This window comes from Coturnix japonica, chromosome 7 (assembly GCF_054131305.1).
Source record: "Coturnix japonica strain WE chromosome 7, WE-NBRP24, whole genome shotgun sequence".
NCBI lineage: Eukaryota > Metazoa > Chordata > Aves > Galliformes > Phasianidae > Coturnix > Coturnix japonica.
In genome coordinates this window covers 7861347-7878979 of record NC_140669.1, presented here as the reverse complement: position 1 = coordinate 7878979, position 17633 = coordinate 7861347, and the positions used below count along the sequence as shown (strand labels likewise).

The 17633-nt window shown below is 34.6% G+C and overlaps 1 protein-coding gene across 8 annotated transcripts in view; it reads right to left on the bottom strand.

The window, feature by feature from the left end:
• Nucleotides 1–17633, bottom strand: part of KCNH7 (potassium voltage-gated channel subfamily H member 7) — a 182343-nt gene that overhangs the window by 10134 nt on the left and 154576 nt on the right. For all 8 annotated transcript variants that reach the window (XM_085553004.1, XM_085553006.1, XM_085553005.1 and 5 more), the window contains 4 exons: nt 16013–16265; nt 12313–12518; nt 9616–9715; nt 346–609 (listed from right to left, as the gene is read on the bottom strand). In XM_085553004.1, coding sequence (XP_085409130.1) covers nt 346–609; nt 9616–9715; nt 12313–12518; nt 16013–16265 — 823 coding nt within the window. The remainder of the gene's footprint in view (nt 1–345; nt 610–9615; nt 9716–12312; nt 12519–16012; nt 16266–17633) is intronic.

Genomic DNA, 17633 nt, shown 5'->3' with positions numbered 1-17633 from the left:
ATTGTACTTTTCATCCTTGGACACTCAAGTGAAATGGTTGACAGTTTTGGAGATTTTGTTTACATATCTGTCCTGAGGCAGTTCAGATAGGAGATTATTTGTTAACAAAACCTGGAATAGCCTTTGTGAGGTTCTGTAATTTGGTTCCACAGTCATTGTATCAAACTATAGTGGTCCTCTTCAGAAATATTAATTTTTGATCTAAAATAGATGTTCTTGTTTGTTCTTCAGAAAACACAAACATAACAATTATGTAAAGAATAGGATCATTAAGAAAATGATTTTGATAATCAAACCAAAAAAGATGTCTAATCAAACTTTAAGAAATAGTACCAGTTATATTACCTTTGCAAGAGTCACTTCTTTTGTCAGTAAGAATTTCTTCTGTTGCATGAATCATTTCTTCAAAGTCCAGCTCTGTAGTTTTCTCTGTTACAGATGGGTAATCAGCTATCCCAGAGAACAGGGGTTTCTGCTCATCTTCAATGGAGGACACAAATGATGATGAGCCACTTTTTTTCTCCTCAAAGTGTTTCTTAATAGATTGATAAAATCTGGAGTTGTCCCCTGTGGGTTCAGGATCACTCTGATCGTTCTCTTTGAAATAATCTGTTGGATAGAAATAATCATGTGGAATAATATGCAGTTTATAAACTTGTGCTCTAGTTTTTTCTGGTTGGAGGATGGAGATCTATATTTCTTTTAAAGACACAAAAGACATTTGCAGTTATGTGATTTCTCGTCCCTGGATCACAATTAATTTTCCAAAAGCTGCTTATGTCAAACCAACTTTCCTATTTACTCGCTGTTTTATTCCAGCTAAGGATAACATTTGAGAAACCTCAAAAAATAAACGCATTATAAATCCAGACACATGCTTAAAAAATTGAACTTAATAAATTCCCTCTTCTAATTTCTCACATTTTGGGATTTTTCTCGCAGTCTTCACAGTAAAACAACCATAGGTCTCAGACTCAGTTTCAAAACTACATTTTCAGGTTATACCTACATAAAGGCATCTTTGCTGTTTATTCTTTTCCCAGCAAAGGTCACAGCTCAACCACAAAATGCTGGCCTAGATAAATATGGGTGTATTTCTCAACGTACATTACTGGCATACTTATATTTAGGATTGATATGGGAGATAGAACCCTCTTGGCAAAAGAAGGATGAAGTTGCTTATCTATTTTTGTAGGATCATCTCAAAATGGCATCAACAGTCCAAATTCCTTAGCTTTTTGAATTAACTGCTATTCATTTTGCTCTGATCATCCAATCATTTGAATAAGTAAGTGAAAAGCTGCAATATATAGGGTAGGAAAGTACCAGCCACTTACATAATGAGGCTTTAATTAATTGCATTCAGGATCTGGAGTGAGGAACAGGAGGTTCAGTAGTGTTAAAAGATGACAAATAAAAATACAGATTTAAAGCACGTGCCTTTAAAGAACACATTGTAAGAAGGAAATAGAATTTAAACACAAGAATGATCATTTGTGGATATAGAGAACTCCTGATCTCTTTTCAGCACGAACTTGAATCTAATTTCAAATTCAGTATTTGGTCTTACCCCTATTTTTAACTGAAATGTCAAGATAATTCCAGTTCTACTATTTATTTAAAACACTTTTTAGCAGGGTAGTCTCAACAGTGTATAAATACTGTAACTAGTTTGCATTAACTTCCTGGGGAGACAGCATGACTTCCCATCTGCTTTGTGCTAATTACTAATCAACATATTTCTGGAATGTCTGTAGTCTTTACAGACTATGGAAGTGGTTAATACAACATTTATTATATCACATAGGTTTATTTGATTTCTGGTTACTATTTGAAATGAAAGTGTGGCCTTATCTAATTCTCTTTATTGTGCATGAAGAGAATGCAGTATCTGTATCTGGAGCACTCTGCAGGATTCCAGACATCTATGAGCAGTGAGAGTAGGTAATGGTCTACAAAATAAAACCTGTACCAAGGCAGGTCTCCTGTAACTGTACACTCTGGAGTCTCTAGGGAAAATTTACACAGCCCTGCACTGAACTAACTTTATTTGGCTCTTGTAAAGCAGAATTACTAGCTGTAAGTGATAATGTCAACACTCTGATACTTCTAAGGCATCAATACAGATGCTAATGGACTGACAGTGTAAGGCTTTTGGGCGATACATAGACTGGGTAGATGTCCCACACATCACCCAAGAATAAAAAACAAAAAAAAACAAAAAACAAAGCAAAACAAAGTAAAAAAAACCAACAAAAAATAACCAAGAAAGCGTCATAAGAAAATTCTAATGTATATGTCTCCTGTCTCACATGGTGAAATGCATGCAGTCATGGTACAGTAAATTTTCTTAATTACTTACTGCTTGACTAACTTCAACCACAGACACACTGCTGACTGTGAAAAAGACCTTATAATGAAAGCTGAAATTGCCATTTTTAGGGTAATTTTTATATTCATGGGATGTTGTACACTAACAGTAATGAGCACCCTATGGAATACAAATCAACCAGTGAACTAATTTTAAGAGAGGTCATTGAGAGTCTAATGAAAAAAAATAGTATAGCAGCTCAAATATAGCAGATCATCTTACTTGTCATATTCAAGGAATATTAAAATATCTAGAAACAAGATCCTAGCAATTATCCTTCTGTAAAACAGAGTGGTTCAACTGATGTGTCTGCATTTAGTCTGCATCTATAGCAAATCAACAGGACATATTCTTTTCCAAATGCTGTTCAGTCATAACAAACTCCCTAGTATTAGAAAAATGGTGAAAATGGTTGAAAACCTATTGAAATCAATGAATATTTTTTAACCTGATGATCTATCTCAAAATACATGTCTTTGGCTTTAGTGCAATTGCTGTATCTGATAGCCATCTGGTTGTGTTCAGAAAGTCATAAGCTGTTTTTCTTTTAAAAGACTGATGCTAGAGATTCTTATGTCTAGAGAATAATCCCATTTTTCTCTGCAAATGGAACTGAGCTGTATTTGGCTCTGCAGGTGCAAGCTCAGCACCTCAGCTCAACCGTTCAGCAGTGCTTCTGTAGCTCAATGAAAAGATATTACAAATCACATTTAGGCAGTGCTTTGTTCACAGAGTAAATTTCTCCCTTTTGTTTTTACTTTTTAGATGAAATCCAGTCCTTGTTTTGGCAATCATTTTCCAGATGAGAATTTTGTATCTTTGTATATCTATATTATCTATGGATAAGTTCCCTTTCTGGCAGACAGGCTCAAGGTTTCAAAAGTATTTTTTTCTCCTTTCTCTTCTGTTTCAGGGAAAAAGAGAGTAATCCCTCATCTTATTGCTTCCTCTTTCCTTTTCTAGTAATGCAATTTTGACTCTCTATTTCTAAGAACTAGAAAAACGGTTTTACAGAAGTTGATTTGTGTAACTTTCTGCTTTACCAAACATGTACAAACATCATTTACACTCTTTATGGGACATGCTTTAGCCTGCTATATGTTTTGGATGCCTGACAATCTTACAGGCAATGTCATTTGATAATTTGCTGTCTGGAAATCCCAAAATCTTCACAGTAGTTTTTAGCGCTTTTTGCACTTGCACTGACAATGCAAGTCAAAGAAAAGAAACAGGGTTGTCACGAGGCCAATGGAGAGCAACTATGACTCACAGAAGTACTGGGATAAAATCTTGCTTAGTGCAACAATTATCACAGTTTCTTTCTAGTGTTGTGGTTAGCCTGCAGTGTTGAAGTTTTGCATTATTCAAACAGTGTCAGTCTGCATGAGCCAGACATACTTTCTCCTAACATATCACTCTGCTAGCAACAATATTGGTGAAAGTGCCAGTAATATATTACATGTGGAACAGCATTGTTTAATATTACTGTAATTTCACTAACTTGAATTTGTCATACTTAATTAGTTTAGCTATGTAGCATAGCGTATCAGAAGAAGGCAAATTTTTATTCCCTTTTTCAGCTATCCAATAAAAAGCCCCATAATATGCCTTGACAAAATCAATTTTGTAGAGGAAATGATGGGAATGATTTCCTCACCCCCACAGAAAGCAATTTATATCCCAAACCATAAGACACGTAATCCTCATCATTAAAATTATCAGTATAACTGTAAATCTGTTCAGCAGACATGATATTGCTCCACTCCTTTGAAAAATCCTACCATATCATTTTATGTTACACCAAGTAAGTCCCTTGGTAAGGAGAAATGCACTGTGACTTTGAAGGAGAGATGGTTGATTGCCCAAAAAGTCAGCAGGTCTTCAGATTCCCAGCAAGTATTTTGGTTCAATTGTTACTAGGTTTTTCTTATGTGATATTCACAAATATTCCTGTGATGGTCGATCTGTTTTTCCTACATATGAACAAAATATTTGCATGTGAACAATTCTGTTTGTTGTCTATTCTTTAATTTAAAATTATCAGTAAACTTGCCAGAGAGCAGAAAAATTCCTCATGTGCCCACTCATGCACTAAAGACAGCAAATGTTTGAAGTCAGTGACCACACATTTCATAGAAAACATTCAATACAATTTCACAAACAGTTTGAAAAGGTGCAAAATCTCAAAGAAGTCCAAAAATCAAAAGTGGTTAATTCATAACTTGAACACTGATGTTCCAGCCATGCCTGTGTTTTCCACAGCACTGCCAAGAAATGAAGGTATCTCCTTAATGTAACTAGGAACTTTTTGGATAGGTTTAAATGCATGAAATCTGAATGGCAAAATCACAATTTTTGTGTGCATGAGAACAGTAGATTGGGAACTGTACAAAATATGTATTGAAAATCCTTAGGATTTCAGTTCTAAATATTTTCCAAATGCTCTCATATGAAAAAGTAGAAATTGGTTATCATCAGAATATTTATATATTGCATATAATATAGTAACTCTTAGTACAGTGAGAGAATTAATATAAAGAATACCTTTTACACATCTGAATTTAAATAACTGTGTAGTGTTCTATAAAGCTTATCTGGATGTATCAGTATCTGGTATTGATACAGAGTTCAGTGTGTAGAGGAAACCTGAACTTGTTATGCAGGGTTTTCTTCTTGCTGAAGGGTGTTGCTCATGGGCATGTCAGGAAGGTTGGAACTAAATAATTTTTAAGGTCTCTTCCACCCAAACCATTCTACGACTCTGTGCTTCTAATACAATACTTACTTGCACTATAGGTCATTTCTTAATAATGGAAAGTTACATTTACAGCTTTTTAGTTATAAAGAAAGCAATAAAGCACTGTGTGCCAATTCTCTGATAAAAGTATTGCTTCACATTTGAAGACCATAGGATTCAAATTTTTAGAAATAAAAGAACAGTGTAATGAACCCTGAAGTCATCATGTATTCATTAATAATTTGATTTAGCAACAGTGCCAAATTCTCATGATAAAATGAGGGCTGCCTCATTCATTTTCATTTTTTCCATCTCTGAATATCAAATACAGTAATGCTCTTGCACAGCATAATTTCCAGCAAATCTTGGGTGAAACAAAGAATATGTGAAATTACATTATTTCCATCAGAGAATTTTGTTTGTTTGATTGATTGTTTAAAAATAATCTTTCAAGACAAATACAGTTATATCAAAGCTTGGATATTTTCAGAAGATGGCAGAGTCAAGTTTCATAGTTAACGCGAATATGAAATCCTTCATTTACTCTTTTGTGTCATTTATAATGCATATAATATAATAATTAATAAGTTAGAGAGGGAATTACAAGTCTTTGAATTTCCATCCACTGTCTGGCTTTGTATAAACTTTAATGATAATTAGATAATAATGGAAGGACATTTCTTGATTTATTTTTCAGGAAATAATGCTATACTTTAAAAACCAGAAATAAAGAAGTATGAATATGCACCTGAAAAGGGATTCAGGTCAAGAGCTGAAGTTTAGAATTCTCTTCTAAAAGGGAATGCAGTTTTCACCATAGAGCTATGAGTACTTTTATTTATTTTATTTTATTTTATTTTATTTTATTTTATTTTATTTTATTTTATTTTATTTTATTTTATTTTATTTTATTTTCAGAGGATAGCTATTGGCATGTGTGCCTGCACACAACATTTGGAAACAGCCTCTCTGGGAGCATCTTGTAGAAACAAGACTCTTATGGAAGCTCCCTGAGGTAGCTCCTAGGCACTGTGGTAATAGCAAAAACAAAAATAATAGGAGTGGATGGAAAACTGCAGCGATGGGTTCTCTGACAACCATACACTTTTCGCTGAAGGTGAGATTTCAGGAACATTATATCTTGTTCTAGGCCATATATATTTTATACGGCCTGTTCAAAGAACAAAGAGCAGATGGGATTTGAGTATAGCACAAGTGTAGCTCCAAACCAGCATTATCTTGGGAAAGGATTTTCTATCTGATTGCTTCCATGGCTTCACAAGAATTTTGTGTGAGTGCCTAGGCCAGGTCCAGGGTTTTGATAGCTTTCAGCTAAGGGTTATGTGAATTTAAGATGAATGCAAGTGATAGCTTTTCATGAGAATAATTGGATGCTTAAATAGTGTCACAAAAGTGTACGTTAACATAGTTACACAAGACAGTAGCAAAAGTAATATTGCTTGAATTCCAGGAAATAACATTCTCAAGATTTCAAGCTCCAAGTGATCTTACTTTTCTACTTTTCTAGGGTGATAGTCTATTATTTGCTTTTTTTTTTTTTTTTCTTTTTTCCTTTTTTTTTTTTTTCCTCCAGCTATATGTTTGGATTCTGTATTGATGGAACCAACTCTAGCGATGCTGTGTTTTCAGCATTGAATATCAGATCTGCAGTCAGAACAATCAGAACTTAAGGAACTTCTTGACCATACACATTGCCCTTGAAAACAGCTAAAAACAGGTAACTGCCACTGAACTGGAATTACTGGAGGAAAGCAAAAAATGAACAAGAAAAGACTGTGTTCTGCACTGCTAAATAAAGTAACTGAATTTAGATAGAACAGTTTATTGTCCACCATTTTTCAGCAGGAGACTAACTTGCCAACCCATCTGAAAACTTTGTTGGGAAATGCCAGGCAGGAATACTGCTTATTTTGAGCAGTCATGGAGAGAATTTCTTGGCTGACTGTCAAGCATCTATGGCAACTGGCTGAGGCTGCAGCTGCACCTGTGCAAGGAATCTCATCCATTATACTGAAAGTCCTGCAGAGAATTTCTTTTAGGTGAGATCAAGAATAAACTGCTATGCAGTGCATATTTTAATTTCTGCAGGGGATGTCTTGTGGTTTCCAGTGCTTTCTGGAAACCAGAGAACAAGCTAGACCTTTTAGAAGTATGATTGAACATACGTAGCAGCTAAGATCAATTTCTTTTGACACAGGTAAGAAATGATGGGAATGTGTATGGGTAGACTAAGGAGGTCTTACTTGGAATTGGAAACATAGTGGCATTATCTGCAGCTGTGAGAGCTGTGTGGATTTTCTTTAACCCCTGATAAAACTCCTGCAGGAATAGTTACTATGGCAACAAAGTCCAAATCAGGCTAGCATGAACTAAAGGCTGAGATAATGCAATCCCACTTTAGCACTCCAGAAGAGAGAAAATCACTGATGATCACACTAAAGATGAAAATAATGCTTTCTCAAACTATGTAATATAGGTCAATGATTGAAAGAAAAGAATGGGTAATCCTCTCCCCTGTAGTAATTGCAAATAAATAATTTGGTGAGATGTAAAACATCAAAATTAAAGTGAGAATGTTGTTTGTCTACTCAAGTTGTAGTCTGTTCAGTTACAAAATCAAAATATGATCATTAAAAGTCATTATGTGAGACATTTTTTATCTATAAGAATATGTTGGTCAGAAATGCTTTTGCCAGCTCTGTTTTCAGGAACTTGATTTTTCTTTTCCAGTTCTAAAACGCTCTACAGGATCACGCTGAAATATTTATCAGTTATAGTCTAATTATGCTGGATCAGAGTATGATGCAGCTCTCTTCCATGAGAGGTAAAAACAAAAAAGAGAATTTCACAACCCAGTAGTAAAACCTAGTGCTCTACAACCTCATACAGGATATAGGATGGGCCACAGAAAAGTGATACGAAGAGTCTATGACTACCAGTTGCCTCCTCTGTCAGTGGGAACATATGAAGAATCTGAACAGGGACCTGAGGGGGGCAGTAAACCAGTGGGTCAAAAGCATATTCAGTGCTTAGGTGGACTTTAAATGTGCTGCTCTTCTCAAAGTCTAACTCAGAGTCACCAGGTACTGTAGGACTGAGGTGCTTGTTGCAAGCCTTGTCTCCTCTTTCCCAAAGAAAGGCTTATTTTTTTCTCAAAGATAGAACTCTGAGAAATTATACTGTCTCAAAAGAGAGAAAAAATAAAAATAAATATTAATAATAAAAATAAATAAGTATCTTGTAGAGAGAGTATTCAATATAACCTAGAGAGAAAGAACCATAAAATCTTGAGGCCTATGCACCACGTTGACACCTGAGGATCCTATTTGTAATTCTGCAGCAGACGTGACATGGAAGATCACTTTCAACATATCTAGATGGGAGCATATGTTATCTCATAAGAAATTTGAAGGTTATTCAGGCAGAGCACCTCTGTCAACAGATTCTTAGTGATGAGCAGATTGAATATTTCATGGGGATGTTTTCTTGACAGATTTGGTGTCAGTCTTGGCTTCTTGCCCTAAAGATGTTTATTTGATCAAATGGCAATGTCATTGTTCTGAGCAGCCACACTCTAGATTGAAGTCTTTCTTCATCAAGCTTTATATTTGCCATGTACCTTTAAAGTGTTCCCATTTATTATCAACTACTATGCAATTCTAAAATTGGTTTTGTGCTGTATTTAGGACTGGGATTTAACTGAGGAGTATGAAAAACTGGTGTACTAGGAACATTAATTTGTTGGACAAATCATTGGACCATGTACATATAAATTTATTCAAGCAATTGTGTTTTCCTTACATGAAAATGAAGATCTTGTATAAATTTAGCTTTCTTCGTGATTATTGCAGTATGACTACAGCTACAGGTATCTTGGAGTATTGAATATTGTGACTGGGTTTAGTATTTCACTAAATTTTCCTTCATAAGGATTACTCACAAAAGCCTCTAAGGTGAATGCAAGCACAGAAAACCTGCCATTTACACATTGCCAAATGAATCTACTGTGTCCTGAAAACAGACACTTTAATGCCACGCAGAAGCACCACTTAACATAAAGTTCATCAAAGTACTTTTCTGAGGAAATAAAATCTACACTGCTGGTAAATAATCTAGTAGACTAGTTTCTCCAAACATTTTAAAACATGATGTCTCAGAAAATGGATAATGGCCTGGAGGTAATAAACAGATATATGTAAACATACATATATATACATGTTTATCTGAAGGATACTGGAGTAGATTAATGTTTGAATAGCTCTGCCATGATGGATGTGAGGTCATGGAAAGGTGACACTGATATCCTCTAGACATATAAAACCATGTAGGGGACAATGCACACAATGTTTCTACTGCTCAGATGGACTCTCAAGACCAGTAAGACGAGTCTCAAGATAGTAACAACCAAAACGGGACCCTGGTGTACCCAGAAATACTAAAGAATAAAGAAGCAGTGCTGTCTAATATAAAAAAGGAAGTTAATTACCTTTTTCTATTTCACTTTGGAAGGACAATTTCCGTCTTCTTAGTTTGCAGTTATCTCCGTTTGTATCATTAGTAGTTTGTGATCTTATTACGATGTCAGACTTGATTAATGAAATATGAAACATAATGACAGATTAGTCCCACAAGAAAGGTAATATTACTCATGTCAGTCTACATCATCCCCATCTAATAGCACTGGTCAGTGCTAATGTTAAAAATTTCATACATATTGAGCAAAACTGACAATGTTGCTACCTGATGGTGAAAAAGTATCCTGAAAAATAAATTCACCTGTATTATCAGCATTCTGAACTAGCACAGATGTGTTTAAAATCAGTTTAAAGAAAATAAATCCAAAAAAAAGAAAAAACAACCCAAAAACCACACTAAACAAATCACTTTAACAGAGAATGTATACTATTGCAAGGAGTAAGGTGGTAGCTGTTTGTAGTTAGATTTATATTTAATTGTATGTTACTAATTATAAAGGTTGCATTTTAAAACAATAAATATGAGATTGAAAAGCACCAGGCAATATATTCCTCATTATTTTTAACTTTCTAGATGTTCCTTTCCTCTCTATTCAGTTCATGAAGATACTTCCATAGATTAATATAATGCTGTATTTCTCTATACACATTAATATATGTGCTTTTTGTTGCCTTTACGAATACAAGATACATTTAACTCTTCACTCATAACTCAGAAATTTATGGATAAGCCAAGAAAACATAATTTTTGCTCTTTGTGTACACACCCAAGGCACTGACTTCAGTGTACTTCCCTTCCATTTGCCAGTGAGGTTTCCTGTGCTACTCAAGAAAACATACTGTGTGAGAAGGGCAGAGGGAAACATGGTAAAGGTTTATATCTTTCCCTACACGCTGTAAACCTGATCACCAAGGGGTCTAAATGGTGGGTCACTAGTAGAATAACTGCAAGAGGAAAAAAGTACTTTATAAAAATGAGAGGATGGAAGCAGAAGTTAAAACAGAAGCATCTATTATTAAGATAAAAAATCTGCATCAGAGTGAAGTTTTTTATATCAGATTGTGTTCATCACTTTTTTTGGAGATGATTTTCTGGATTGTGACAGTCAGTGGAATGCAAACTGCTAGAGAAAAGTGTGATTCTACAGGCTCAGAGGCATGGGCAAGCTTGTCCTTTCCTGTATGTGAAGTCTATTGATTTTTTTCTTAGTAGCTGGCACAGCAGTAAGAAATATCAGCTGAAAAATTTCTAAAGGATCTAAGCAGCAAGAACTTCCTTTGTGTCTTCACAACACAATGTGATTTGTTTCAGTTTTCTCAGATCTAGAAAAATAATGATAAAACATTGATGGTATTATAATTGCAAGGAAAAAAAAATGCTAAGAAGACCACAATCATTAATCTAAATTTATCTTCAAGGAGTTTTTCAAATATGTGAACTTTCAGTTCCAAGTTAAATTTATTACTGGACTTTAAATTCATTGTGTTGTATTTCCCATATAATGATGACCTTTTCAATAAACATAATAGAATACATTTAGAAATAAAGAAGTGATCTTTTTTTCAGATTTTCAGAACAATCTTTTATGGAAGAAAAGGCTCAAGAAGAAAATGTCATCTCTAATCAGAAGCTATTTTTGTTTAATCTTTTTAAGGTAATAATCAACATGTGATTAGCAAAGCCATTCCTGTTATTTATCATCCAAAACTCAAGTGTTCTTTCTGTTTCTTGGAAGGTCTTCAAGGTCAATTTCTGTTACCCTCTTCTCACTGATTGTTTCTTTTCCTTGAAAGTATGGTAAAAAAACCACAAACGAATAGAAAGAAACTCAGAAGAATGAAATGTAAACTTGCCATTTATTGGGCAGCATAACTCATGTTTGGTGGTCAGTGCTTAGTGTACCCTACAAATTTATAGTGAACACTTTCTAGAGCCCAAGAAGCCCTTCCCCTCTTCCCTTCTGGTCTAACTTTCCTTTGTTTTTCCTGGTTCAGACTGACTTCTTCAGCCTGAGATAAGGAAGTGCTAAGGATTTTTCTACTTTTCCTGCATTCTAGAAGATGCATTCTGGGCAAAGGAGGCCACAGAGAAGAGTAGCTGTAGGAAAAAAAGAGAAATAAATCCCTGCCCATCTGAAGAATTAATGACATTTGAAAAGTCTCTTCTATGCTTTTAGTCTCCTAGAAGTAAGGTGCACTCCAAGACAAGAGAATTATCAACTCCTGTTGGAAAGGCAATTAAATATTCTGCATTGTTAGACAAAGAATGACTTTGGAAAATATGGTTTATTTTTATTTCATGGTCATACAATTATATTTAGTGCCTAAAGTTCTCCTTGTAGTGACCCAGGCTATAGTTATGCTTAGTAAAAAACATATTTTCCATGGTTTAACAAAACGTCCCAAAACCTCCCAGCTAAAACTTTAATACTGTTTAAATATGGAACCAAATCCTGTTAGATTAACATTATCTGGATAATTTCATTCACTCCTGCTGAGTTTAAGTGACTCCAGGAAAAACAGTCAGGTGAGTGTGGGTTTTTTGTTTTTTTTCCAAAATAGGATTTGGCCTCAGGCTTTTAGCTTTTAGTTTTGCTAACCTTGGCATTTTAATTTAATTGGCATTTAGGATGCTATCTTCAAGTTTTGTTACTGTGGATTAAATTTTGCCCAATGCTAAGGAAAAAAATATCACTTTTTATAGGTACCTTTGCAGTTTCATCTCTCAGATTAAATGTCAGTTCTAGATTTGTGAGGAAAAGATCAGAAAATTCAGGATACATATCCAAAACTTCTAGGAGATCTTCTCGCTGGATCTTATGTAAGTCACAGTACGTTAAAGCTCTCACGTCTGCATTTGACTTTCCTGGTTTTGCATAAAGATGTACCATCTCCCCAAAAATATCATTTTTTCCTGCAGAAAGAAAATTAGATGGAGATTATTATTCCAAATGTGAATAAGGCATTAAATTCAATTGTGTATTTATGTATGATATTCACGTTGAATACTTGATTTCACACAAAGTGTTACAATCTGATTACCATTGCACATATGTTGGTGTAATTCAATAGCACTGTTATTAAACAGTAAATTAAAATCAATAAAATTATAGTCACATACTTGGAAACATGAAAGAAAATCTAGTTTCATCACAGCTTTTCTTCAGTTTTGTCAAAGCGGTGTCACTAAAAGCAGTTTCCTTTTCCTTTCTCAGAAAAACATTATTTATTAATTTAAATTTCATTCTTACAGTGACAAAGATGTAATTTTTGACTTTCAGTAGAGTGCAGGACCTTTCTGGCCTAGAAACTCATTTTGTTGAAAATGTACAATGAAACAAACCTTACTTGAAATATATTTTGGTAGGAAATTACTAGGTTTTATGCTTTTTTGGGGGAATGTTAATCTTCCAAGATGTAGAAGCTGCTTTGATGAAACTCTTTCAACATAGTTGCTTCTGTTTTGATATTATTACAATTCTTTTCATCAATGTTGACACATTCACTCTATTTGCTAAAATTGTCACCTCCACTTAATTGCTTATTTTCCCTATACCCGCAGCTAACTTTCACAAATGCAGAGGAGCCAAGGACCAGTACAAAATACTCTTTAAATAAAAGAATGCATGATATACCTGTAAAATAGAGCTGGGGAGTACAATTGGGGAAACACTTGTTGCAAAGAATAGTGGTCATAGCAAGTGAAAACAGTTGACATGGGTGATTTTGCCTCCACTAAGCATTTGTGGTTTTTATTTTAAATTACTGCAGATAGTTCTGTTTTCTCCATTTATTTATTTATTTGTTTGTTGTTTTAAAAGAAGCTGGTAAATGGCTGAGCAAGTAGTTAAGATATGCAAAAATTATTTCATGGGCTTAGTTGTGGTGAGCATGGTCTGTTTAGCTTATCAATGGAAGATTAAGGATGTAACTTGATAATATTTCACACATGCTTAAGGAGAGGAAAATTACTCAGTATGAAATACCTCTAGAATATAATGAAGAATGCAAATCAAGAACCAATGGAAAAAAGCTGAAGCAAGAAAATTTCATAAATTTCATGCATATTTAATAATAAGAATGATTCACTGGAAAGAAACTGTGATGAACAGAGATCAAATTTTTATCTTATTCTTTCAGATCAAAATTCATAATTTTTCTCAACATTACACTTTCATCAAACACAACACATTAGACACAACAGATAGTTAAAAGTATGAAATGTATTAGAGGTCTGTGATATAACAGAGATTAGCTGACATAATTGAATAGTCCAGCTCATCTTATTATCTATGAATGTAAAGGTTCCTCTACAAGGTATATAATACCTTATTTGTAACATGACAACACTGATATGATGGCAGTTCTTTAGTATCCTTTTTTGCAGCACTAAAAGAGGCAGTGGATTCTGAGGTTCACAGACATCATCTTTCCTAAGAATTTAGCACAGAAGTACTGCTCTCAGACCAGTATGGATCAGACCATACTCAGTGATAGACCCAGAATCACACAGAATCACAGAATGACCCGGGTTGGAAGGGACCTCAAGGATCATGTAGTTCCAACCCCCCTGCCTAGCAGGGCCACCAAACATACACAAGACCCAGCTTTAGATAGTGATGATTTGCTCAGGAAAACAGGTGGACACACCCATCATTTTTTGGAATTTTTTTATTTCTGTAATGAAATTGGAAAACCTGTTCAGAATGGAAACATGACCTGTGAAGTTTTTCAATGCCAGAGAACAAAGAACAGAGAAGTTTTTGTCTGTTTTTCCTTACTTTTTTTTTTTCTGGAAGAGGAAAATATTTAGTTAAGAACAGATAATCTTTTTTAGGTTTGTAGTGTTATATTTTGTTGTTCACTTGTTTGTTTGTTTGTTTGTTTTTAAAATGCCAGTTTCTTCAGGATACTAGAGTGAGCTATAAGGCAGGCAGGCTCCTGCCTTGTGAGCCATGTAATGTATATGGGTCCACAGTACATCTCCTTTTATTGGCTGCTGTTGTGCTGTTGTTCATGGCTCCCACCCCAGGGACTCCTACTCCCTGGGGAAGCAAGGATCCATCCTGCACCACCCGGGGTGAGAAGATACATGCTGGAAGATATGCAGTGGCATTGTTCTTCAGTTACCTGAGGTTCTGCTGCAGTGTGAGAGGTGCACAAGTGTCTGATGTGTATAACACACAAAACACAACTGGTTTGCACCTTTCATCCAGGAAGAAATTAATGAGTTCATAAGCTAGTTTTTCCTGGTTGTTGAGTGCTGTAGAAATTTATATGTATTTGATGTAAGAGTTGAAATCCTCACTGAACCGCACTGTTTGTAATTAGGGGAAGATACTCATACCGGTAAATAAACAACTCATAGTGTTGTACTTGCATGCACTCTTGCACATTCGTGCCTTCATCTGGCCCATCTGATAGGATGCAACAGCATGAGATAACAAATTATCTTGATAAATTTATCTAAATATAAGGAAGGATTGCTGTAGGCATACTTTTGTATTTCTGTTCATGTATTCTCTCTGCATTGTCCTAGCAGAATAATCAGTCACAAGTGAATTAATAACACATTGCTACCAATCCACAATGTGCTTCAGCTACTTTTTTGGCTGTAAATTCCCACAGTGGATGATAAATAGAAAAAAGAGAACTGAATGATATAACAGCTGGTATAGCTTTCAGTATAACAAAACCCTTACTTATCTGTTCGATTGTTGTTTGCTCTAATTACCTGATAGTAAATGGAAAAATAATCTGTAGTTTTATTTAGGTTATTTTTAGTCATTGTAGATATTTAGTTATATTTCTTTTCTCTCTCTTTCTCTCTTTTCTTTTTTTTTTTTTTAAATTGCTATAACTAATATATTTTATTGATTCCACGTAAGAGCCATCACCAGCTGTAGGCAGCTTTCCAGTTGAATTTGACACTGCTCTGAGCCATACTTCACTAGTAAAAAACCAAATAATTCCCCATACTATATAAGTAAGAATATGCTCTTAAGAAATATAAGGGAAATAATTATGTTACTATAGTTAGATATCAGTCTAGATCAGATCAATCTGTTATACTTTTCTACATGTTACCCACACTTTTCTATTAGAGTCCACGCTGCTCAAGAAAAGGACATCAGATGGCTTTGACTGATGTAGCATTGTCAGTAGTGGAGTAATCTGACATGTGCTTGACTCAGCTTGCATCTTCTCACCATTTACCCTGGTTAAATGCAACCCACACCTGAATTTATAGTAGACTCTTTGGTGCACATGAGTTATTGGAATACTTTTGCTCCTTAAATTATTTCTCTGACTTTACATGACAGTGACTAAACATTCAGATTTCCGATCCCTGGAACAACAAATATTTCTTTTTCTGACCCTTAAAATGCATTGTAGTAATTTACTTACCTAGAATGGCTACAACAATATCACTCTTAAGAATTTCAATGGAGCCTCTTGACACGAAGTAAAGAGCAGTGAGGACATCTCCACAGTGCACTAACGTGTCTCCAGGAGGAGCGTGTGTTGTCTTAAATTTCATAGCCAAAGCTCGAAGACAGCCTTTACTCGCCCCCCGGAAAGCTTTGCAGTTCTGAAGCAAATTTTGGTTGAGGTGCAGGCAAATGTCAGCTTGTAAGCATTCTGGAAAGCCCTTCAGGACCTGGAAAGACAAGCATAAGGATTTCATATCAATGCTATGAAAATAACAGTATATTACATTTCTTATTTTATTCCCGGACAAGAAAGAAAGAAGTGACATACAAATAGAGGTGGCTCTGAAGGGCTGTCAGAGTATTACAATTCAGCAAATGTATAGTTTAATTTATATTTAAAAAAATATACAGTATGAATATTAATAGAGTTCAAAACGTAGTGGCTACAATATGAATTATTAAGATTTATTTCATTACAGAAATGGAATAAAGGTGTATGAATGAATATACTGCAGTAAAATAATAAATAAGACAGGTTAAATAAGAATCTTGACTGCATTTCACCTGTTCAGACTATATATATGTATTTCTTTTTTATAATTTATAAAATCCTGCACATTTAATATAAGAGGAATCTTCTGCTGAAATAACTGTCATTTGCAAAATGAGAGTTAACTGAGTGAGGCATGGGGAATTCTGATGAGATTTTCATGTTAAATATGTTATTTGTAAGTATGTGATACAGATTTTTAACAGAAAAAATAACATACGTCATTGATACAATGCTGTGCATATTTATATAGGCAGAATATTACTTCTGCAGGTGACAGGGCTAATTGCTATGGTCCCTGTTCATCTTTTACTCATAACAATGGGAATTTGCCTGATATAGATCCAGAGGCTTCCTCTTGGGAACCATGGTAACATGATAATTTTGTTTACAAGAAGAAAAGCAAGCTATTTACAATGTGGTTATTATGTCAGAGCTTTCCTAAATCCTTTAGAATTATCTCACCTATCCTTCTTTTAGATTCAATGAACATTTCTGCAGTAATTTCTATGAAAGTGCTGTCCCCCTCACGCATCTGAGTTCTGTGCTCAAAAATGGGGCTGACACATTATAACATACCACCCTTCCTGTGATTTAAATCCTGTTGTCTATTATCCATGATGAAAACTACTTTCTCTGTTAAGTGCATCAATACAGGCACTGTTCTGATAATGTTGCATACTTCCAAGGACAAAACAGGAACTGAGGCTGGCAGACTTTTAATTAAGAGAATATCATGCGTCTTTTTGTTATTAGTGCAGTCTATTAATTCATTCCTCTTTATCCCATATAGTATTTTTCTACAAACAAGTAAATATTCCTGCACATAAAAATATATATATCCACAAAATGCATTCGGTTACTGCTACATTTATTTATACTTCAGCAAAATAACAGTCTGTGCACTCATTCTTCTTTCATAAATATATTCTCAACTCATATTTCTTGCTAATGGAGAAGACAAACACATTTCTCATATGAGGCTTTTGTCCACACAAGCCAAGCTATGATTTATAAAAGAAATATTAGTACCTTTACTGAGTTT